Source organism: Falco biarmicus, chromosome 12 (assembly GCF_023638135.1).
Source record: "Falco biarmicus isolate bFalBia1 chromosome 12, bFalBia1.pri, whole genome shotgun sequence".
Taxonomy (NCBI): Eukaryota; Metazoa; Chordata; class Aves; order Falconiformes; family Falconidae; genus Falco; species Falco biarmicus.
Window position 1 is genome coordinate 6,243,950 of NC_079299.1, and position 23,200 is coordinate 6,267,149.

Sequence of the window (23,200 nt, forward strand, 5' to 3'; positions counted from 1 at the left end):
CACTTTTTCTGTGCTTCCAAACCATCGGAGCCTCCTGGCATTCGGGTGCTCTTCTATAACTGGAGTCTTGGAATGGGCTCTGCAAGGCTGTTTTGTAGGCGGGAAGAATTGGCCTTATCCTCAAAATATATAGTGACATTATCCTTCCTTAATAAATTCATTGACTGAATTACAGGAGAGGCTTCTGTTACTACCTGACCTGCTCCTGTGACAGGGTGACCCACTCTGCAGGTGAGGGAAGGACTGTGGACAGCTGGGCGTGTGCTGCATGGGGCACAAAGCACACGGAGCCACAACCCGCTGGCACTGGGCACAGGGGTGTCCCCAGGGCTCACTGACTGCCCCTGGTGTGCCCAAGGAGGCCAGCAGTGCCCTGGCTAGTGTCAGAGCCAGCGGGGCCAGCGATTGTCCTCCCTGTGCTGAATGCTGGGCCCCTCATGGCCAGAGGGATGCTGAGGGGCTGGGGGCAGGCGGGGGTCAGTCTCCTCTCCCAGGTAACAGGCTACAGGACAAGAGGGAACGGCCTCAAGTTGCGCCAGGGGAGGCGTAGGTTGGATATTAGGAAAAATTTCTTCACTGAAAGGGTGGTCAAACACTGGAACAGGCTGCCCAGGGGAGCGACTGTCCCTGGAGACACTTAAGACGTACAGATGCGGTGCTCAGGGCATGGTTCAGCGGTGGACTCGGCAGTCCTGGGTTAACGGTTGGACTGAATGATTTTAAGGGTCTTTTCCAACCTAAATGATTCCATATTCATCCTCAGTAGAGAGCCATTCAGCCCACTCCTATCATGTAACAGCCTCGGTGTAGTCCCCAACACTCGAGTTCAAAGCTAAAGCACCTTTACCGCCCTCACAAAACACTCCCACTTGTCTGTGGTTAAACTTGGCTGAAGCGGCAGAGTTGAGGCCTTTGTCTGAGCAGGACAAGGGTCTGGGGCTGTGCTCCTCGCGCCATGAACTTGCGTTTTCCTTCAGGGATGGGGGTGGTTGTTTAGAGCAGATCTAAAGGCTTAAGGCAGTTGGTGTCACCTGTCCTCCAGCTCTCCAGGGAAGAACCTGCGGCTGGGATGGGGGATGGCCCCTTACCCTGCTGGGGTAAGAAACCCTGTCCCAGGTACGCACACGAGTAAAGCAAAAATGTAAACCTTTATTTTTTTTTCCTCCTCAGTCAAAAAGTCCCAACAGACCACCCCAAGTTTCCCAAGACCCACCCCCACGGTGGATTTGGTTAGCTTTTTGGCTAAAGAAGGTTAAATAGAAATACAAAAACCCGCATATGGGAATCTTTACATACAGTGTACAAAGATGCCCGCAGCTGACGGAGCTGACCTGTATCTTCCTCCAATAAATAGGTAAAAATCAGTTACTACCGGATAAAGTGCAACAGTGGCCGAGCCGGGGTGAGGTGGCGGGGCCGGGGCTCTGACACCCCCCCGGGGCTCAGAGGGCGCAGAAGGCGCCCAGGCCCGTCTCCTCCCACTCCGAGCCCGACTCCGAGTAGCCGCTGGTGTCCTCGGCGTCCGAGACGGGCGAGTACTGGCCGCAGAGGGCGCGGGCCGGCGGGCAGGGCCTTCCCCCCGCCACGCAGGCGGCCGGGGCGCCCCCGGGCTGGCCGGGCAGGCAGCCGCCGGGGCCGGGGGGCAAGGCGGCGGCCGGCGGCCACGCGTAGGGGCCCGAGCCCCCCTCCTTGGGCTGGAGGCGCTGGGCCAGCGCGTAGCGGGGCCGCTGCGGGGCGGCGAAGCGGGGCGGCCGCGGGTGGCCGGGCGGCGGCTCCGCGGGGCCGGGCCGGGGCGGCCCCCGCTGGCGGCGGGACTTGGCCCGCCGGTTCTGGAACCAGACCTGGGGGAGAGAGGCGGGTGAGGGCGGGCGGGGGCGGCCCGGGGGGCGCGGCGCGGCCCGGCGCCCTCACCTGGATGCGGGACTCGGGGATCTGCGTGGCGTCGGCCAGCTTCTCCCGCAGGTAGATGTCGGGGTACATGGTGTCCCGGAAGACCAGCTCCAGCGTCTCCAGCTGCGCCGCCGTGAAGCTGGTCCGCTTACGACGCTGCGAGGCCGCCGGCGCCCCCTCCGACGGCTCCGCCGCCCCCCCGGCCCGGCCCGCCGGGGGCAGCGCGCTGAGGGCGGGCGAGGCCGGCCCGGGCCCCCCGCCGCCCCCCGCCCACCTGCCGGCGGGGAAGGCGGGTCGCTCCGCCGGCGGCCCCCCGAAGCGCAGCGCGGCCATGGCAGCGGGCCAGGAGGGGCCCGGGTCGCCCCGCCGCCCTTTATAGCCGGGGCGGGGGGCGGGGGATCCGGGGGCGGTGGCACGGCCCCGTGGGCAGGTGGGCAGGGGGCTGCGGGCACCCCGCCGCGCCCCGCAGCCCGCCCCGGCCCCACGCGTGCCCCTGGGCCAGGCCGGTGGGGGCAGGTCGCCACCCGCAGGGGCCTGGCCCGCCGCTGGGGCGCTCCTGGACGCGGTGCAGCACCGGGGCTGGCACGGGGAGGGGGGTCGGCCAGCTCCTGCCCGCTTTGCCGCTGAGGGGTCTCGCACAGCGTCAGGCTCCAGGTAGACGAGTTACCCCTTCCCGTGGCCGCCCCGTTTGCGGCGCTTGGCTGCGGGCTGTGCGGCCGGTGCATGGCCTCTGCGCCGGCGGCTGCTGCAGAAATACCTTCCTTAAGATGCGGGTTAACTGCACCTGCAGGGTCCCAGCGGCTCGTTCGGGGCAGGGGCAGGCGCTGGAGCCATCACCTTTCCCACCCACTCGCCAGCCCAGTGCTGCTGCCGTAACTGAGGAGGCCTCACGCCAGAACGCTGCCCGTGCGCCCCAACAGGATACACCTTCGGAAGGGTCTGTCCTCCTTTGGCCTTACCGTCTGGTAACATCCACAGGACTGTCTCCTGTGCAAAATGTCTTTGTACAAAAATCGGTGTCTTGATTGTTAAAAGCCATTTTTGAAGGTTTTATTCCTAAAGTGTTTGTACCTTTTTGCTTTTATGCACGCAGCGATCCAGGTGCTGTCATTCATGAAGTTTCTAGGTCATCTGTTCCCGAAATCGCAGCCTGTAGCCGTTGGTCAGAGACACGAGCCCTGGGCACATTCTCCGTCAGCAGCATAATGGGAGGGCACGTTGGTGTGGAAGGGCGCAGGTGAGCGGTGATCTAGAAAGCCTGGGCAGCCTTATTTTCAGTTTTTTAATAAAAGACTTGGGGAGGGTTGAATTACTCTGCAGACTCTGTACAGATTTAGAAGATGCCACAGGTGGCACCAAAAGAGAATTAGTCCATATTACATTTACGTGACAACTATTTTACTCTGTTTTAGGTTGCGTAATGTTTGCTGAAAAGCGTGAGCAGAGGTTTCTTTCCTGTGTAATGCAGGATAGAGATGTGACATCCTTTAGGTTTCTGAAGGATTTAATCCTGCTTTGAATGATGCCCTTGTAGGGATGTTGACTTTAGTTCCTAGGATTTGGTTGAGGTGGATTAAGTGCGCCAGACAGAGCATGCGGCTTTTCAGGGAAACATGTTATTCTCACACATGTACACGTGCCACTCACAGCAGCAGCACCCCAGGCTCAAGTAGCTGCTGGCACCGCAGGCGCCCCACTCTTCACCCCCATCCTGCTGCTTTCCTAGTAGCTGAGTGGGTTGCTAAGCCACGTGCGAGTCCATGCAGTGTGATCAGGGAACTAGTCCAAATTAAATTCACTGTACAGTAACGGTTATTATTTTTATCCAGATCTGGGATTCCTCGCCCATGGGTCACCAGCAACCCTGGGACAGCTGTACAAGCAACAGGGCACTGCCAGGTGGAGCAGGAGGGAAACTGGGGAATCCCATCTGGGGCTGCCACCACCTGGATGTGACGCTGAGCTAGATGGGGACGAAAAGGACAGGCTGCCCAGGAGCATGGTGGTTTTCCGTGTCAGACTTCCCATCAGGGCAACGGCTTTATCAATGTATATTGAATCCATACTCAGGAAAGAGTGAGTACTGGGAGCTAACAGACCTATTCCCAACTCATAAATCTGGAAATGGGCTGGCTCTTTGATCTCTGTGGGCCAAAAGCCGCCTCAGTTCCCTTGCACTTTACAGTACCAGAGGTGTTCCAATAGGGATCTTGTAACAGCACCTAACGTGCTTCCCCTGGTGAGGAAATGAATGGAGATGTTTCCCAGGCCTGGAAGCTTTTATTAAGAGATACGGGTGTAATATTCCTAGACTATTAAAAAGAGAAAAAAAAGTCCATTATGTTACAGTAGAGGAAACATAACTTCTGCACGCTAAACTTCATTGCAGTACATCTTGTGTATGAGTGCAGTTTGACCTCCGGTTCTGCGAAGGGAGAAGGAAGCCTGTGTTTTGCAGCTCTATCAAACGGGCTGGGAACACCTGTGCTACTGTGACTGAACCACGTGGACAAAGCAGTCGGTGCCCTTAATGCAGCCAGTATTTGCACACATGGGCTTCAGGCTATGGGGTTCACGCTCAGTCACCACATCACCCATCTGCAGATGGTTGCATCTTCTAGCAGACGTTCCTGCAGCTTACGCACGAGCGGCTGAGGCAGCCGTGGGCAGGCCTGGCCGCGCTGCCTGACCACACACCTTTGGTGCTGGCCACTGTTTACTTCCGCTCCCTCCGCTTTCCTTTCCTGGGCTGGCTGGCTAATTGGGCGGGTTGACATATCTTGGTGATGAGTCCTCTTCTGCATACTAGCAGTATGTGCTGGACACGAAAGCAGAGCAATTCTGGGGCGAGACCAGAGCCCAGGAATCTTATTTTCCCTTTCCCGTTGCTCAAAGCATCACACGCTGATTTCCTCTGTGGGATCCTGGTGGCTGCCCTGCTGTATTGGCTTGGTTTGAAAGGGATCTAACGTTGCAGAAAGGCAAGGGGGACGGTGCTCTCTAATCGTAAAGGAGTGTGCTGTTAGCTGGAGATCAGAGTAGGAGGCTTTTGCCTCCTCCTAGGCAAGCAGGACGGCATGAAAGACAGCTCTTTGCTTTCTGCCAGTTCTCCCCCCTCCCAACGCTGGCACACCTCTCTGCAGCTCCCACAGAGTGTCATCCCACCGACGTGCTAAAAGCGATGCCTGCGAGGTACTGCAGTATGCCTCCTGCAGCAAGAAAAAAGCACTGTGTCTGGATTTGGCAGAGTTTCCCCTCCCTAGCGAGAAGCTTTGCATCCTGCTGTGCCCCTTGTAGTCTGACAAGGAGGTTTCCAGTGCCTCGCCGGTGCCAGCATCTGCATGGAGTTATACCTGGGTAAGGGCTGGAGGCATTTAGGAAGACAATCAGACTTTCGTCCCTTCCTATTTTGCATACTTGCTTTTATTTGTGTCCTGTCTAGGCACAAAGGGGGATTTTTACTTCTTCCCTCAAGACACAGAGCCAATAAGTCCAGGAGTGGCTTGCTATTTGAAATTGAGATGGTGAAAATTGAGGTAGCTGCCTCCGAGGGAAGAGCAGGCTACCTGTGCGGATAGCAGAGCTTACTGCCTGCTTCAGGAGCTGCTCACAGTGACCTTCGCTCTATTTCTCAAGAGAAACTCCTTGTGCTTTTGTCCATGCTGGGGGTACCTCTACACTGAGGTGCCTGTGCCGAGGGGCTCTCACAATGCGAAATGTACTTGCACCTGCAATGAGAACACAGTTTTAAAAGCTTCAGGTGGAGAACACGCTATCATGTCACCGCTGCCAGCTCTGAGCATCCAGCGAGGATAAGACAGGCTCTGAAACAGTAAGTTTTGGAGTAGAAAGGGGAGATGGGCCCTGTGCAGAGTTTGCTGGCCTGCTGGCTACTTAGCCCTTCGCATATCAAGCCAGGGAGCTTCTCTCAGGCTGCTGGGGGCCACAACATCATCTTTTAAACGTGCAGATTAAGATCCTGCCTTACGTGACTAGAGGAGCCGGGGCTTGGGAAGCATCTCAGAATGCATGGCAAGAGTGGGTGGCAGTGTGACATTCAGTCGTGTCTTTGCTGCCAAAACAAACGCACCCCTTTAGGTAACTAACACATGCGAGCAGTTCTGCTGCTCAGTCCCAGAGGGGATGAGGCACGAGGGGTTTCACTGCGCAGTGGTTTGTAACCACTGGTACGGCCTTCGCTGTGTTCAAACTCCTCTGGCTTGTCACAGCACTCCGCTCCTTCTAGGACTCTGCAGGGAGACAGCTCTTGCACAGGGTTTTTTCATTCCAGCAAAGCTTATTATTTTTGTCTTTAACGTGAATTCTCTGGTGTCTAAACCCAAGACTGAAGCTTTTAGTAGCACAAATTTAGTGGTCTCTTGTCTACCTGACTAAACTTGCAAAGACCTGGTAGTTTGGAGATCTCGATTCCTACATCATTTTTAATTGAAACTGGCCAGCAGGTTCAAAGCTTGTACTGGGAGACTGACCAAAAAGGGAACAGTGGTCTCACACCCCCGATTTCCTTAACTAGAAAGTTTAAGAAAAAACAAACCCACATTTTTGCAGTTAAGACTTAGCTTAAGTTTAAGCTATATTGAAGAAGCAATGCCTGTATAACTATCTCACAAATAAAACTAATTGCAGACCAGACACATTTTTATGATTTTATACATAACTACATTTGCTCCAGAGCTTCTGCTGGCATGAAAATGCTGTATAATTTCCAGCTCCTTTAGCAGGGCCCTGATAGCAAAGATCATTAATGCATGCTAGGCTTAGGTTTTGAGGGTTTTGCATTCTGCCTAAGAGGAAATCTTTAGGTGAATGCTTAATTTCCCTGTGATTGCTTCTAGTCACTGTGACAAAGCTCTTTACAGCCTCTGAATGCTTTTAGAGGTTTATCAGGTCTTCCCAATGTACGTACACCGAGATCTATATATTGAGGCATATGCAGGCTTTTAGGTAGGGTTCTGAGATCTCACAGTGATGTCATGTTTTTAATTTAAAGTTGTCATTTCATGGTGTTTGTCTTTCTAGCCCTCATGGCTATAACAAAGAAGCCTTTGAGAAGGTGAGCTGCCTATAGTCCTGGCTTCAGCATAGTTTGCAGATGCCTTGAAGTGTATTCTTGAGAGACTGGAGCTGCCTGTCCATCTTGGATGTTCAGCTGTGTCCCTGAGAGCTCCTCCTCGCTACAGTCCCGGCAGGGTGCTGGGAAGGTCCTCGCTGCTTCACCCTGCACATCATCCTCTGCTCCTAGGGGAGTCCCAGAACAGATCCCAGCATCCCTGAGCATACCAGCACACTACAGAGAAGAGGGGGTTTGCCTTCCTGGTCAGCCCAAGGAGTGTATTTGATGTAGAGGGCTCCTCGTGCCTCTCAGAAGGATCGACGATGGCACGCTCACACTTAGGGCTATGCCATTCCCATTGCACGTGTGCGGTGGGTGTGATCAGCACGGTGACTTCTTTGCAAAGCGCCGCAGGCTGAGGATGCCGCTGCATTCACAGCTCCATCTCTGGTCTCTTGTGTGGTCCCAGGCAAAATGCTGACTTCTGTGCCTTGGCTTCACCACCTGGAAAACTCAAATAGCCGTATTTGTCTCTCACCCTCAGGCTTGCCTCCACCTGTGAGACAGCGAGGTGGATCCAGTGTTTGCTACAAGGTCAGAAGCATGACTTGGCCATGCTCCAGGCTGTCCCAGTTGGCAGCAGGCGCCTGGGCACCGGGGCTGGGGAGAGAAGGGGGAGAGCGGTGCTGCCCCTGTTGTGAGGCTGAGAGCGTGACCCACGGCACTGCGGCCGCAGTATCCTGAACACACTGACCCGTGACCTGGGCTGAACCCCTTTCAGGGCTTTTGTGCCTACAGGTAAGAAATATGTGATGGAACCCATCGCACTGGAGAACTGTCAGAGCCTGGTGACATCAATCTGCTGTGGTTTAACCCCAGCCAGTAACTAAGTACCATGCAGCGGCTCACCTCCCTCCCCAGAGGGATGGGGAGGAGAATCGGGAAGAAATGTAAAACTGAAGGGTTGAGATAAGAACAATTTAATAATTAAAATAAAATAATAAGAATAATAGTAACAATTATAATGAAAAGGAGGGAGAAGGGGAGAGGAATAAAATCCGGAGGAAGGGAGAAAAGAAACCAAGTGATGCACAATGCGATTGCTCAGCGCCTGCTGACTGATGCCCCGCCAGTCCCCTGGCAGCGATCGGCAGGCCCCAGCCAACTCCCCCCAGTTTATATACCAACCATGATGCTGTATGGTATGGCCACTTTGGGTCAGCTGTCCTGGCTGTGTCCCTCCCCAATTTCTTGTGCCCCTCCAGCCCTCTCACTGGCAGCTCATGAGAGCCCTGAAAAGTCCTTGACTTAGTATAAACATTACTTAGCAACAATTAAAAACATCAGTGTGTTATCAACATTATTCTCACACCGCAGTCAAAACACAGCACTGCACCAGCTACTAAGAGGAATATTAACTCTACCCCAGCTGAAACCAGGACAGGGAGGCAGGACGCTGCTCGGGCAGCAGGGCCCAGCTGCTGGGCTACCAGTGATTCCAGATCCCAAAGGGCCAGTCTCGCCCAACAGCTCTGTGCGCAGATCTTCCCCAGGGTTACAATAAATGCCAAGTGCCAAGCGGTTGTGTTCTTTCTGAAAGATGACTGTCTTGCTTGGCTAGGATCTGATGACATCTATATATGCATGATCTATTTTCCTTTGAAAATTAAAACTGCTGTGTCTCTTTATTTTTGGCAACAAGGAACTAATAGTATCTTGTGAGTTTAGCCCTGTGCTTAGGAGGGGGATGTGACTTGGTGGGATAAGCCATTTCCTGAGAGGTGTGAGACATGACTTCAAGACCTGGTGGTGCCATTCGTGTATTCTGTTCTGAGGAGTTGATAAGAGCTTCAGACACACAGAAAGCCTTGAAGTAAGCAGCCGTGGGGGAGGCGTAAGAACCTAGCAAATGCATATGAAAAGATCAAGGGGCTGCATTTGCTAAATCCCGACAGGAACAGATTTGGGGCAAGACGCCCCGTTCAGAGGGGACCCAGGTGTAGCAAAGGGGCAAGAGCAGACTGTCTGATGGCTGGCAGCTGGCTCCCTACCTTCTGAGGGAGAGAAGGGGAAAGACTGGGGAGTGGGAGGGAGATAAGAGCAAACAGTGGGGGTGGGAAGAGGGAAAGGCAAGGGCAATAGGGAGGAAGCTACCTGGAGACGCTGGTTGAAAGGGCAGGGGATATTTAGGGTTGAATTTAGACACTGTTAAACCTCAGCCTGCCTTTGAGTTTTGAGACACCCTGAGAACAGCAGGATGTGTGTACCTGACTCTCAGTGTTGCTTCTGCAGCGAGTGGGCAGTCCCACAAAGATTGCTGTGGCAGCAAGCGCTAGGCTTAACCAATTCCTCGTTGCAATTTATCTCTCTGCCCTCTCTGATTTTATAGCAGGTGGTACTGTGAGAGAACCTAAAGCTTTTATTTTATAGAGCACATCATGTTGCTTTGGTTACTTGCATGCTCTGAACAAGGTCATACCCCATTCCTAGAGATATTTTCTTTAATGAAGAATTTTATAACAACTGTTGATGCAGGTGGTTGTATATATAAAATTACTGGGTTGTCTGAAGTCCCAGCAATGTTTAATTAATTCACTGTACAAACAAAGGAAAAAGCTCTATCTCTGCAGATGGGAAAAAAAAAAAAAAAAAGATAAGGATGGAAGAGCTAAAGGAAAAGACAGGACCCTGTTTACCTCCTTTTCGTACAGTACCTCCTTAGGAGAGGCAGCCTTCCAGCATGCTCCCACAGTAGGGCTGGCAGGGAGGACAGGGTGATAAGCAGAAGGGCCACATCCTCTTTTAATAGCACTGAATAACAGAAAGAAAAACTCCAAACAGTCCCCTCTCTTCCTTTATCGGGCTCCTTGGCCTTAGCAAGCAGTGTTAAGGCATTGTTTTGTACCATTTCTTGGCAGGCTCCTAAAGCCTTCCCCTCACCCCCTGCACGTGGGATGGATGACTTCTCCCCCAGCTTAGCAAATGACAGGCATAAGATTCTCTGTTTCTGTCTTGCAGTGTTTGGTATCTGTCTGAGTGCTGAAATTAATAGATTTTTATGAGGATTTCACTTTTTTTCTTCTTTTTTTTTTTTTTTTGTTAAAGCTTATGTCTCATGGTTATTGAGAAAAGGATCCAAATGTGAAGCAAGTTTTGCTCCAACGGTTCAAAACCAGAAGGCAATACACGGAACCAGAACCTTCCCATCAGGTTGGATGCTTGTTACGATACGAACACAGATCCACTATTTTTCTCTGCCCCTGGCTGCTCTGGTACTATTACACGCCACAAGTCTTCCCTCTCTGAGTAGTGTTGACTTGACTTGCAATTTCTTCAGCTGGCTTCCCTGCACTTCCCTGCTGCTGCTCAGGCATGTGCCAAGGCTGGTGCTCTGGCTTCAGTCTTATCATTCATTCTAAATATTTCCTAGCTTCTTTTCTTATTAGTTTTGGAGACAAGGGACTGTTGGTCTCTTGTGTATCGTGGCACTTGCAACAAAACCATTTTGGTTTGCTCTAGCATTTTTTTCTAGGATGTTTCATTTCAAAGATATTCAGGCCTCTGTACGGCTTGGAAGATTTTCAGCTTTAACACGTAGATGGAAGGTGGGAAGTTCCACCTGAGTTGGGGATTTGCAGTTTTGGGTGACCATAGCTGGTGAGTGCAGTGGTTACTATGCCATTTGACGAAGCTATTCTCTTCCATGCATGAATTGACTCATATTTCTTTGCTATTTAAAATCACACTGAAGAAAAGAAAAAGAATGAACCCAGCAGGCATTATTTCTGTGGGTTATCCAAATTTCTGTAAGCCCACAGCATGGTTTTCTGGTGTCTGACTCATAGAGAAGCTCCACGCATTTGCATAGAAAAGTATCTCCATCTTCCTCCCCCACTATCCTGTCCTTTGGCCACCCCAGATAAGCTGTCCAATACCGTCCTGCACGTTGCCTCACTCACCTCCACAACACACCCTCTAGGGCACATCCCTGCCCTCCACCCGGGACTGGTGCCCCCCCGGGCTGCCCTCCTCAGCTCTTGCCCCAGACCTTCAAAATGCCTCTTATTCTCTCGTCCTCATTTTCTATGGCAGCTGTTTTTCTTCCCCTATTATTCAAGCTCAGCTCCTCTCCTTTTATTTCTGGCAGGGTTATTTTTCTATTTGACTTTGGCCCCATTTGTCAAGGGCGCACCCTTGTCACCTCCTTAGTCTAATCCTCTCCTTTGTTGTCTAAAGGTCTTCCTCTCTTTCCTTTCATTGGTACTTTTATCTCTTTCTCCATTATCTTTTAGTCCTCTTGATTCTTCCCCCTCTCTTTTGCTTTTGACCAAGCTTGTCTTACACATATTACTTGGGGGATTTAAGACTTTTCTCCTTGACAGCTTTTCTTCCCCGCCCCCTGGAAGTTTCTCCTTGCTGCTGGACGCATGCCAAAAAGCAAATACATTTATTACTCCAAATGAGACAACTGTAATCCCAGATCGAGAGTGACTCCAGGCGGCAGTGATCGCAGCAGCGCTCTACTGCCATCTTAACCATCCCCCGTATCTTTGTGAGACCACATTTTTCCTCTTTTGCTGTTTGCTGTCGTATCTTCACACCTGGGAGGCTGTCTTAAGGTCTCTGAGGTAAGAGAAGGTACAAAGGAGTGACAAGAGTTTGCTGCAAGGCTGAATGATCAATAAAGGGTGCAGCTGCATCGCAGTGTAGTTCCCCTATTTGCAGTTCCACCACTGCTACCCTCTTTTGTCCCCACCCGCAGGCTCGCTGTAAATGCCTGATGCAAGGCTGTAGACAAAGTCTTTATGACAGTGTCTGGAAATTGCAAAACTGGGCCCAATATCACGTCAATCAAAGCATCACCTGGGTGTTTTACACCGTGTGTCTTGGTCAGCGCCAGCACAGCAGCATTCTTGGTTTTCTAGCATTTCAAAAAGGCTGTATTTCCCTCAGATCTTGCCAAGATAGAAAAAGTTGGGTAAAAGGGCAGAAGTGAGAAGATAAGTTTTATTTGATTCATCTCTCTTGGTTGAACTGTCCTTCCTCTGTGTTTTGTATTTCTTATCAGATAAGGCAGCATGTGCAGTCCTGGCATGTGCAGAGCAGGCCAGGGGAAACAGGGAACCTGCTGACACTGAAAATCCTGACAGACTGAAGACTGGCCCTCCCTGCCCACAGAGCTTGATTTTGCACCTCTTCAGAAAAATGGCAATCTTTCCACTGCCTGCACGGAGCACCCTCTTGCTTCAGGGACCAGGATAAATTCTAGCTGTGAGATGTGAAGAGCCACACAGTGGCCCACAGAAGCAAACCCCGTACGTTGTGCTCTTTCCTCCGCCTAACGAAGTGTCCTGGATGTGTGTGAGCACTGGCCTTCTTCATCTCAAACAGGTCTTTGCATTTCAGCTTTCCACAGCAGGAAGTTGCCATTAATAGTGTGTAGCCAGGCCTGGGCTCTCCAAACATATATATCAATATATGCCACTGAAACTTGCCTGTGGCCCCATTGCTGAAGGGAAAGTCCCTGGCACACTGGCAGAGACACACAGGGTTGTTCCTAGAAGATCCATATTCCAGAGCAGGATCGGTGCCTGCTTCCTTCTCCTCAGGCCTTTATCTAATCTTGCAGCAATGCAGCTTCAGCAGATTCCTTGGCTAACCAAAGTGGAAAAGCTGGTTTGAGATGGAAATTTTACTTAGGACCATGTAAAATATGTATGCACAAAGAGCTGCGGAAGACTGGGTCATTGCAGGTCTGCCTGACCTCTTTTCTCTGTCCACACTTCCCAGGGTCCGTTCTCAAACTCTTGACAGTATTTTCAGCAGATGCAGAAACTGTGGACCACATCCCACAGTAGGAAGGACTTACGCACTTTGTCTTCACAGCAAAAGGAGAGCTACTCCTGTGAAATCCTCTCTACATCGGTTGGTCCAGGTTGCTGGTTTTCTCCATGTAGCATGTAGAAATCATGAATCATGAAAAAAGGAGCCACAAAGTGCTCTTTGGAGCACTTGCAGAATACCCATAGTTTAAATAATTGCAATTTTTTTTGCTGGGTGAAGTTTGGACCATTTGGGAGTTGACCATGGTATGAATAGGAAGGGGAAAGCTAAGTGGAAAATACCTTTGCTAGCAGTGCCTCCAGTAGGCACAGCACAAATAAGCAAAAGAGGTACATGCTTTGGCTGGCACTTTTTTGGTGAGAAAATGCCTCCATTAGGCCTATTTATTGGTGGGCTGCCTAAGCCAAGTACTCCTGGGGTGACTGTTGTTATATAGCAAAGTGTTATTTTCCACCTCCTTCCTGAAGAAAATAAGCAGCGCTTGTTACAACAGAGATTTTGCTGTTAGAACTGTGTTTTTATCACAGCACAGAAGAGCAGAGGGCAGCACTGGTCACATCGTGGGGATGCTGTAGGGGCACTGCTGTCATTTGCCATGTGTGAAGTACATAAGCTGTGTGGGCCTTGGTGAGGAGATGGTGTGACACTCTCCGCTGGTCCCCTTGCGTAAGTGCCAGGTGGAAGCCTAGTATAAAAAGGGCAGCAACAACCTTGGGGCGAGGCTGGAGAGGACTTCTGTGGTTGCCAGTGTCACATGTTTCAGCAGAAATTCGTTTGACATTTTGGAAGGGGGAAGGCAGTGCTGATCGTTCCTGGCTGCTGTGCTGAGTAATGTGCCGATGCACTTGGCTCTGAGCATGATGCATTTTCCAGCACAGAGGAGGCTTGTGTCCATGCGGTTTTAAGGTCAATTGTGCCATCACACCCTTGAGACAGTAAACAGTGGCAGATTGTGAAAGGGGCTGTACCAGTAACTCATGACATTTTTGGCACGCCATCTAACCAGTGCCCAGGGAAGGCGCTCAGACTGTGGTGATGCACCATCTCCTCACATTTTGCAGCTTTTCCTGGTGAAGGTAGGCTAGACATCCCTGGCCTGGCCTTCTAAATGGACCTCTTGCCAGGACAGCGGGTCCCTGCAAGATGAAACACAGCAGGTCGGGGAAAAGTAAGACATCGATATTTCCCCATGAGGTCTTTTAGGATCTCAGAAGAAACCATAGCTAAAAATCAAACAATCTTCAGTCACAGACTCAGAGGTGAGGGACAGTGCACGTAAAGTTGTGAAAGGTACCTCAGAAAATGCGGGCCATTCATATGGAGTATGTCTGGCAATGTAGTAGTACAGATATTCAGACACATGCAAGCACAGGGTAGATGTAGAATTTTGGGGAGTTAGACCTCATATTATCAGCACTGGTTAAACCTCTGCACTAAACCTTTATTCAGCAGCATTTTAGCCTCCCCTGTTTTATTGTACGTTCATCTGCCTGTCTTGTATCACACGGGACAACCGCTGAGCAGCAGCCTTGAAAGAAACTGAACCAAAAGTGTCTTCCGAATATCCCACGTGGAAGAGAACCAGTTAGATACAGCAGTCACAGCAGCTGCTCCTATTCTTGTATCAACACATCTGTTGTCAGCTGACAGATGCGACGATGGAAAGAGAAAAGGAACACGGGCAACAATTTGTATACTTTGGGGGAAAAATACTTGATTAGTGCATGTGATTTCAGCTCCATGGGCTGGCATCATTGCTAGCTGAGCAGAAACGCCAGGCAGGCGTAGGGAAGAAGCACATCATATATCTCATCTCATATCTCTCTAGCAGGCGGGGGAAGCATGTGGCTTTGTACATGCTATAGTAGTCCAGGCGAGTTCACGGAGCATTGCAGTGTGGAGGGCTGTCCTAGCCCAAACTCTTTCCTTAGTCCCTAATCCCCTTGTGTTAGCTACAGAGATTGCAGAGTACAGGCAGGAGCTGCTCTGAATCGGTGGTGAGTCCCCATCTTCAGGTTTATGGGACTTGTTCCCAAACTGTTGTCCCTCGTGCTCCTGAAGAAGGTCCTCAGGGCAGCAACATGCCGTGCTGCGAGGATCTAAGGCAATGCAGAGGTTTTGCTGAGGAAGTCTGTGCAGCAGCAGCTGTCATCCTCAGGGACCATTATCCTCATTACCCCCCAGTCCTGGATAAGCTTCCCCCAAGCTCAGCTTCATTATTTTCTTAATAGTGAGCATGGTGCAAAGCACCCTCCCGAAAGCTCTGGAAGTTGCTGGTCCAGTCTGTAAAGGGGCTTGGGGGTGTGATGCTCCTCACCAATGGTTTTTACTGCACAGCTGCTTTTACCCAGGTTCCAGCAGCATCACGGTGCCACCCGTGGTAACAGTGTCAGAGCACTGAGTCTCTTTTGGTCTGGGCAGTCACCTGTGAGGCACCGAGAGAGCTACCTACTCGCTAGGTCACTACAGCTGCCGGTCACCGCTGACCTGGGCCAGATTTGAATGCTGGGTCCCAAGATGAGGGGTTTCACCCTGTCATTCTTCTCCAGAGGCAGCTGCTCTTCCCGCAGAAGTCTTCCAAGAGCATTTCTAATGGATGCAGGAAAAAGAGGAAAACATATCGCCAGGCTTTTACTTCCATGCTGGCATTACATTCCTTCCTGTGACACTCTCTCCTCCCAGCAATGCATGGCTTTAAGGTTGCATAGACTGGGTGGAATATATTTTAGAGTGAGACTCTATTTAGCTGTGATGTCAACTGCAGCCAACTATAAAAAGCTCAGTAATGCTCTTTGAAAGTGTAACAGCTGCTGCTCTGCACAGTCTCCGGTGTATTACCAGTCCGCCCTATTTCATGTGCACACAACCGAAATAAAATATTATAGCAATCATCTTATTATATAGTTCAAGGAATTTGGGACATAAACTCCCCAGAAACCAGGAGGAGTTCAAGGTTAGGCAAACTGGGTAATTTTACACAGTTTGTTAACAAAAAGGTAATTTTATCTGGCTTTGCAGCATAGCCTGACTTTTACCTAGCACTTGACTACGTGCTATCAGCGATCCCTAAATAGTGACCACAGAGCAGCAAACCTTTCCTTTGGGCAGCTTTGCTGGATGGTGTTCACATACAGTTTTAAACTGAGCTCTTGCATGGGGCCAGGCCAGCAATATATTATCCTATTGATATCCTATCCTACCCTATCCATATCCATATGAAACCTTTTTTTGTCCTTAAATGGGTGGCCACATATATTTGAAAACACACTAACCAGGCCAAAATTTCCCATAAAAGCGGGACTGTTTAAAAAGAATGTGGTTTATTAATCTAGAGTGAACAGAGAAGCGACTGACTGCAGAACTGTGCCAACACTGCACACCATCACAGTACTGGAGATGGGGTCCCAGCTGGGCCTCTAAGGACAACCCTGAAACTGTGGATGCTGTAGTAAAGCCAAATCTCTTCTAAAATCTGAACAATGAATACTTAGGGGTAATCCCCGCATTTCACTCTGTGGACACATCTGTTGAGGACCTTGATATATTTTCCAGGGGTGTGTCCCTGTTTTACTAAAACGTGGGAAGTTTGAGTGACCTGCCTGCAGTTACACAAAAGCCAGCAAGTGGCAGGGCAAGAAGGGGTAAACTTTGCTGTTCTGGTTCTGCTTCCCCCATTCCTGTCCCTTCCCTTTAGTCACTGGGCCTGCTGTTTGCTGAGCTGACATTACCAGTGGTCCATCCAATTCAATTTTCTGCAACGAAATGAGACAGCTTAAACAATACGAGTCCAGGAAACAACAGCTACATAAAAAGGACACAGAAAAGTTTCAGAAAAAAATCTTACGAGCGCCCAGTTTGCTGTAGGCGTTGCTTGAAGTCCTGCTGGGCTTGCCCTGACTTGGCAGGGTCTGTTGTGGGGACCAGCCAGGCTGAGGGGCAGCACCCTCCTGCCTCGCAGAGCTGAGCAGATCAGCCCGGGCTCCAGGCCCCTTCTGCATCCTTGACGAGACTAAACAGGGCAAAGTGGCCACAGTGTTGTAGGCAGGTTGATTTTGTTTGTTTTGTAGTGCATATAGGGCCTTTGTAGTGTGGGTGAAGAACAGCCTGTTCCTAAGTGACGTGTAAATGTCTCTGACACAGGTTTGAAGCAGCAGTGAGCTCACCAGTCTGTGAGGAAATGGTCAGCTGCCAACCACGGCTGTTACCAAAGGTGACAGGACATTTAGGCAATGTAAGGAACAACTTGGCATCAGACAAAGCCACTGGAATGGAAACACACGTACCGCAGGACGGGCTCCGCCGTGCCTCTGAGCGCTGGCTGCACCCAGCTCCCAAGCAGGGAAGTTTCATCCATGAGGAAATTGGAGGCACCCAGAAATGAAAGCAAGCAGCTTCCCGTCACACGATAAGCTTGGGAGGGTTGGGAGGGAGCCAGGGAGCAGCCTCAGTGCCCAGGCACGGTGCTGCGGGTGCAGGCCCATCCTTCCCTGCCAGCTGTCTGGAAACCCCTCGGGCTCCCCCACCTTGCCAGGGTGCTCAGCTGCTCACTGTGCTGTGGGCATGAGCAGTGTTTGCAGGATGAGCAGCTGACTGGGGGAGCTAGTTTTTTCTATGTACAAATACACATGCAAACATACACCATATGGTTGTTTAAATAAAGTGATGCTGAAGAAGGGTGACTTGTGTCAACAGACAAGAGATGAATTTACATGCTACAGTGTGTAGCAATACGCTGTCAGGTAAGAACTGGCACATTCTTTGTGTCCAGCCATGTATACATAATGGTATCACAGGGGGAGCTGAGTTGTGGAATTTAAGGTCATGGTTTTTTAATGGCACCTAGGAAACAGGATACTGGAAATCCTTGAACATTCAATAACTTCCCAGCCAGAGGCTTTATTTGTCCTCTAATAGTCTGCAGATTATTTCAGATTTTACTATATCTCTTGATGACTAAGAGTTCAGTTCTTCAGATATTGAGCAGCCTCCATTCTCAATAGGGGTGGCTGAGACTTCTTGCAAAGCTTTTGTCTACCTTTGTTTGAGGCTTTGCAACAACTAAGTGGCTTCCACACTTCTAGAAACGAGTCTGGTAAATAATTGGCCATGAGCCCATTTGTTCAAAAGAAGAAAAGAAAATACTACTGCAATCCTACATGGGTGACAAGATGAAGCTATCTGTCTCATACAATAGCCATAGAAACCTCAGGCTCCTGGTGTTCTGACTCCCTGGCTATGATTTTCCACAGTGACCAAGTAATTTATTTAATACTTTCACTACCTCTTTGTAGAGTCTTGGAGCTTTAGGGTGTCAGAAAGGATCATCAAACTCGCTCCTGCAAGGCATTAGAAAGCAAGATCTTGCAATGTGTCACTGGGGGGGGGGGAACACTTTTTTTTCAAAACAGATGTTTTCCCTCTAATATATTTTACAAGTTGAGGAAAACAAGCTTTTTTAAAAAAGAAAATAAACTGAAAACTTAGATCCTTTTGCAATGAACATGATGCTAAAGCTGACATCTTGTTTCTTTCACCTGTGGTTAGAGAAATTTCCTTCTTCGGATCTTCAGGACTTTCCAGTCCTCCTGAAGAATTTTTCTCCTGACTCTTAGATAACTGTTACGAAGATCAAAATTATTAGATAGTTTGTAGTGCATTAAATTACTTGCCTCTAAATATTATCTTCATCAAACCAGTCGTATTGGATACTGCTACTTACTTTTGTGGGATTTGGGAGTCCTAATCAGGACCAGTGCCTCCCTGACATGACTGCTAAAGCCTGGGGACTGTGTTATTCTGTTAAAGTGATCAACAGTGAGTTAATTACATTTTGCATGCAAAACGTAGTGAGGAGGTTGTAACAAATACCCACTGACCTGAATGTGGCATTTCACACCTCAGCGGTAAGGTTCAACCAGCACAGATTGCTACTGCCCTCTTTTTGAATAGAAAGGATTAACAAGAACCGTCTGTCACGGCTAACATTACTAGGAGGTGCTGGACACACTGCTAGTGATGTTTGGGACCCCATCTGGCAAGGAATTTCTTTCCCCAGGTTTTGATTTGGAAAGAAATGTCCGTTGCTGTTGCAAATATCAGAGCGTGTTCACTAGCGGGAAAATATTGTTGTTTTGCTGTTATATAAAGGCTACTCAACGATTACAATGACAGGCACTCCACGGAGGCCTGTAATAAAAGCAACACACAAAGGGAGATATTACATTCACATATTTTGAGCCTAAGGGCTTGTCTATAGTAGAGGTATATTTTTTTTTTGCTGTGAGTATCTTGGTGAGGTTAAAGATGCACTCTTCCTGCCTATGTCTGTATAGCCATATCTAAATGAGGGCTTTTATCAGCATAACTATGTCAGCAAAAGACTCAGCTCTTAACTCACATAATTGCAGTGGTAAGGCTCCTCAAGTGGAGGCCAGCTTATACAGATTCTGCAGACGGAAGGCAGCAAGAGAATTGCTCCTTTCATCATGATAGCATTTTATCTTGGGGGCCTAATGCTGACATTTTGAGTGTTGTTAACCTCTGCTATTTTAGGACTGGTGTGTAGGAGCACATCACTGCTGAATCAGGCATTCAGATACTTCTCTCCTGGCAATACGGTTCAGAAATCTGGCTGGTAAGATGTAATCACCTTGGTTAAGCTTTTCCTTTAAGAACTCTTGCCCTGTTTTTCCCTGATGAAACTCCCTCACATGCCAGCCACCCCAGACCCTGTTTTACATGAGGTACATGATGAGGTCCCCTGTGGCTCGCCCATGACTACTTTAAATTATGTGTTAATATGTTGTTCCTTTTCTCATTCAAAGATTTCATTATCTTACAGCAAAGCATGTGAAAGGAAGAGGTTTCATGTCTCCCTGTATTATATTTAAGAGGTAAAACATATGACCAGCTCAGCAGCAATTCCTCTTGAGCATCGGCAAGTTATGGACCAGAAGGTATGTAAGTAAACTGTAGACATTGTAAGATAAAAGGGCTGGGTCAGATCATGGATGTACTAAATGTGCCAGTCTTGAATTCTGGCTTGATGAAAAATGGGGGTTTGGCAACTTAAGAAGAACCTGCCTGCTACTCTCTTTGCCATCTCCCCCATTCACACTCCTCTCCTTGCAGCCCTTCACCCTGACAATTGCACTGACTCAATTGTTTATGGAGCTGGGCTGTGAACCAGATCTGGGAACAAAGCCAGTTTGAAAAGAGAGAGACAGTAGGATAAAAGGAAGGAGCCTGCATTTCACTGGGAGCCAGTATTGCCACTAAAACCATATCATACCCAAAACACAGCCTTCTGCAGTGGTGGGGAGAGAAGCCACAGTCTCTCCAAGAGGAACGTCTGCAAGCCAAGTCATGGTTACTAGTGAAGACTCTACACCAACTCAGGCTTGTGACTCTGCCTTGCAACAAAGGATCTTGCATTACTTTTGTAAGAAAGGATGTTACTGCTTATCTCCTGAGAGGACAGCCTACTCACAGATAGAGAGCATGGGAAGTCCTGTCTCAGGAATTTGTCCTGTGCTGTCCATTAGGAAAGCAGCGTGAGGAGGTTTTAGCTCAAAATCTCCATTTTTGTTCACCAGCTTCACTCCATAATCTGCTCTGATTTTTTTTTTATCCTTGAGGAGAAAGAAAAAAAATGAGAGAAGAAAATTTTGTTGAAACACTACAGCCAATCTGATGGGACCTGTGTGATTCTCAGCAGTTCTGCTGTGCAGTAGATTTCAGTCTATGGTTGTTGCCACTGTGAACAACTTCCAAGGTCCACAAAAGCCACAAAGGAATAGAAGTTGATAGATTTAGTCCTGGTGCGCAAGATCTGCCTCCCCACTAGCAGTCCACAAATCAGAAGATGTCGGAATTGCCTGCTGGAGTGCAACTCGCACAGAAAAAGGGAGATAAAAATACACTTCCTGCACAGAAAAGATGTTCATTAGGGCAGAAGCACACAGGTAGGGAAGCAAACTATCTAGTGATCTGACTATTGCAGGAACAGCAGGGTGGCTGGATTGGTGTGGCTACTTCTCAGGGTGCTGTTTAGTATTACAGCTGAGCTAGTTTTTGTCAGTGTTTCCTGTTTGTGTTGCTTTCCTTCTATTGCATCTAGTGGCTGTGTGGCCACAGGGCAAATCTGTTCATCTGGCTGATAACAGCAGCAGACTAACTGTGCCATAAAACTGGGTAGTTTTCAGCCAGATCAGCCAGCTGAATCAACTCACCCTGAAGCCACTCCATCGCTAGATTCAGCACAAGGGAAAGGGCAGGATAACGCAGCTGGGAGCAGCAGTGGAGTGTGACCACCACTATTTGGCATTAGCTCGTGGCTCTAAGTGCAAGCTCCCCACAAAAGGACAACCTGCTCCCATCCTCCCTTCCCTGTTCCTGGCAGCATGTTCCTGCTGCCCACCAGTGGTTTCCTGACTGTCAGTGAAGCAGACCTGCTCTCTAAGCCAGAAGAGAACTAACCTAGGAAGTGAATAGTTTTCTACCTGCTTGATAAGGTGAAGGGAATTGCTGAGAGGTCTGATGAGCGTAAGAGCTGGCACCAAGGGTGTTGATGGGAGTGTGTGGCATGTGGCTGGGAGCAGACCAGGGTGGCTCCTTCTGACAGCAGCCATTTCATGAAACCTCATTCTGAATTTAACCCAAAGCAGGAACCCCCCTCCCAAACAACATAAAAAAGTAAGCCACAGCTGAGCAGATGGGAACTGCTTCATTAAAAAGAATCTTCATTAAAAAGAATTAAAAATAATCTTCATTAAAAAGAGTGCATCTGATAATTAGATGAAGAGGGACAGGTTTAATGCATGCTTTTGAAAGGTATGTTATCCTGTTTGCTGAATGGAAGGAGTGACATGAATAGTGCCCTGTAATGCACACACAGCTTTGATCTTCCCAACAGACAGGTGCAGTTTTGCAAAAATCCCCTCTCTGCCTATCATTTCCCATAACATTGGGCACTTGGAGGCCCAAAGGTAGATACAGTTCATTTGAAAATAAAGCCAGAAGGAAAGGACACCAGAGGGAAGATGCTGGTATGTAGCACAGCACAGAGGAGGATGTGTCTGGAACATCAGAGCTCAGGGGCAGGGGTGTGCCATCTCTGTCCCCTTTGGGGACACATGCTAGTTAGGGTCAGACCCTGACCCAGAGGTACCACTCTTGGTGGTGTTTTAAAAGAGCATCTGCAGGTGCTCCTCTGAATTTACATGGATGGAAATCATTCAGCTGGCTGTTGATTCAGAGTTTTTTTCTGGGCAGATAGCCAAAAATGCAATTGCTAATTGCATCAATTTTCCCGTTCTCTCTTCTGTAAAATCACTTTATTATAGGAGTTGGTTAAATTCAGGAAGTGCTCAAATTCCCAGCCATATCTTGTTTACCAAAGACTTCTTGATAACAGTACTGTACGACTTCTCTCAGCTCATGTGCCATTAAAGGTGTGATTGTTTACACAGTTACTTGCTGCAGATGCAATCAGATCAGCATAAGATAATTAAACTGGTATCACTTATTTTACTAGACTGAACTGTTCTTTTATTATCACCTGTAGCTGGTCAAACTGCGTCCATGCTATGGGATGTTTGCTGTCTGTCAAAATGGGAGTATTTAGTGAAGATGGACTTTAGCACATGTATGTTTTCTCAGGAGCCGCTCTAGCACTCTGTCAATAAACCTAATTTCAGCAGTGTTTGCTGACACGGCAAAGAAGGTATTGCCAGACCCTCCATCCGATTAACTGTTATTCTGCACCTTGTGTAATAATTCAGAGAAGTCACTGTGAATGTCGCCGTAAATTACTACATAAATGCAAGGCAGTAGCACAGTGAAATGTGTTCGCTTCAAACAGAGAAAACTATTATCTGCCTTTCTGTAGAGAGGTCCCAGAAGAAACCACAAGTTATTTGCAAAATTGCAACTCTACTGCTGTCTTTCAGAGTTGTCCAACATGACGTGAAGCACATGGCACTGTTTGTTCTTGGGTGCCAGGTAAGATTAGACCATGCTTTAAAGGAGACCTCTTGAAGAAAAAAGAAAATGGAATTGTGGTTATTTTCAGGCACGGACCCAAATAGCATACAGATTTCTACTCGGAAATTGCATACAGGTTTCAATTTGGAAAATTACCTTTCTCTTCTCCTCCTCCCCCCTCTCTGTTTTTGGAGCTTTCATTGGTTCTTAGAAAAACTGAAACTATTCAATCGAGAAGAGAGGGTGGTAGAGGTTTACAGAAATGGATTCAAAGGGCTCTCTTGCTTAACTGAAAAGTAGAAACACAAAATCCTGAGTTGACTTATTTTTCTCCACAGACGTACGACATTTGAATAAACAACTAGTAATGAAAAAGGACAGATTTAAATGACTGAAGAGAATTTTCTC

The 23,200-nt window shown here is 48.9% G+C and overlaps 1 protein-coding gene and 1 long non-coding RNA gene across 2 annotated transcripts; one reads left to right on the top strand and one right to left on the bottom strand.

Moving 5' to 3' along the window:
* Positions 1-865: 865 nt before the first annotated feature.
* On the bottom strand, positions 866-3,188 carry MIXL1 (Mix paired-like homeobox). Its single transcript, XM_056357715.1, has 2 exons — positions 1,912-3,188; positions 866-1,841 (listed from the first exon to the last, which is right to left on the bottom strand). The coding sequence occupies exons 1-2, from the start codon at positions 2,221-2,223 to the stop codon at positions 1,443-1,445; spliced, it is 711 nt and encodes a 236-aa protein (XP_056213690.1). The 5' UTR covers positions 2,224-3,188; the 3' UTR covers positions 866-1,442.
* Positions 3,189-4,079: 891 nt separating this feature from the next.
* LOC130157781 (uncharacterized) lies at positions 4,080-17,484 on the top strand. Its single transcript, XR_008825036.1, has 3 exons — positions 4,080-8,837; positions 10,070-11,592; positions 12,033-17,484. It is a non-coding gene; the product is annotated as an uncharacterized LOC130157781 (long non-coding RNA).
* The last annotated feature ends 5,716 nt before the right edge of the window (positions 17,485-23,200 follow it).

Excerpts from the sequence above, each read along its gene's own strand:
- MIXL1 (XM_056357715.1), bottom strand. The coding sequence starts at position 2,223 with ATGGCCGCGCTGCGCTTCGGGGGGCCGCCGGCGGAGCGACCCGCCTTC. Across the intron at positions 1,842-1,911 it reads TCCCCGAGTCCCGCATCCAG|GTCTGGTTCCAGAACCGGCG; the intron begins GTGAGGGCGCCG and ends TCTCTCCCCCAG.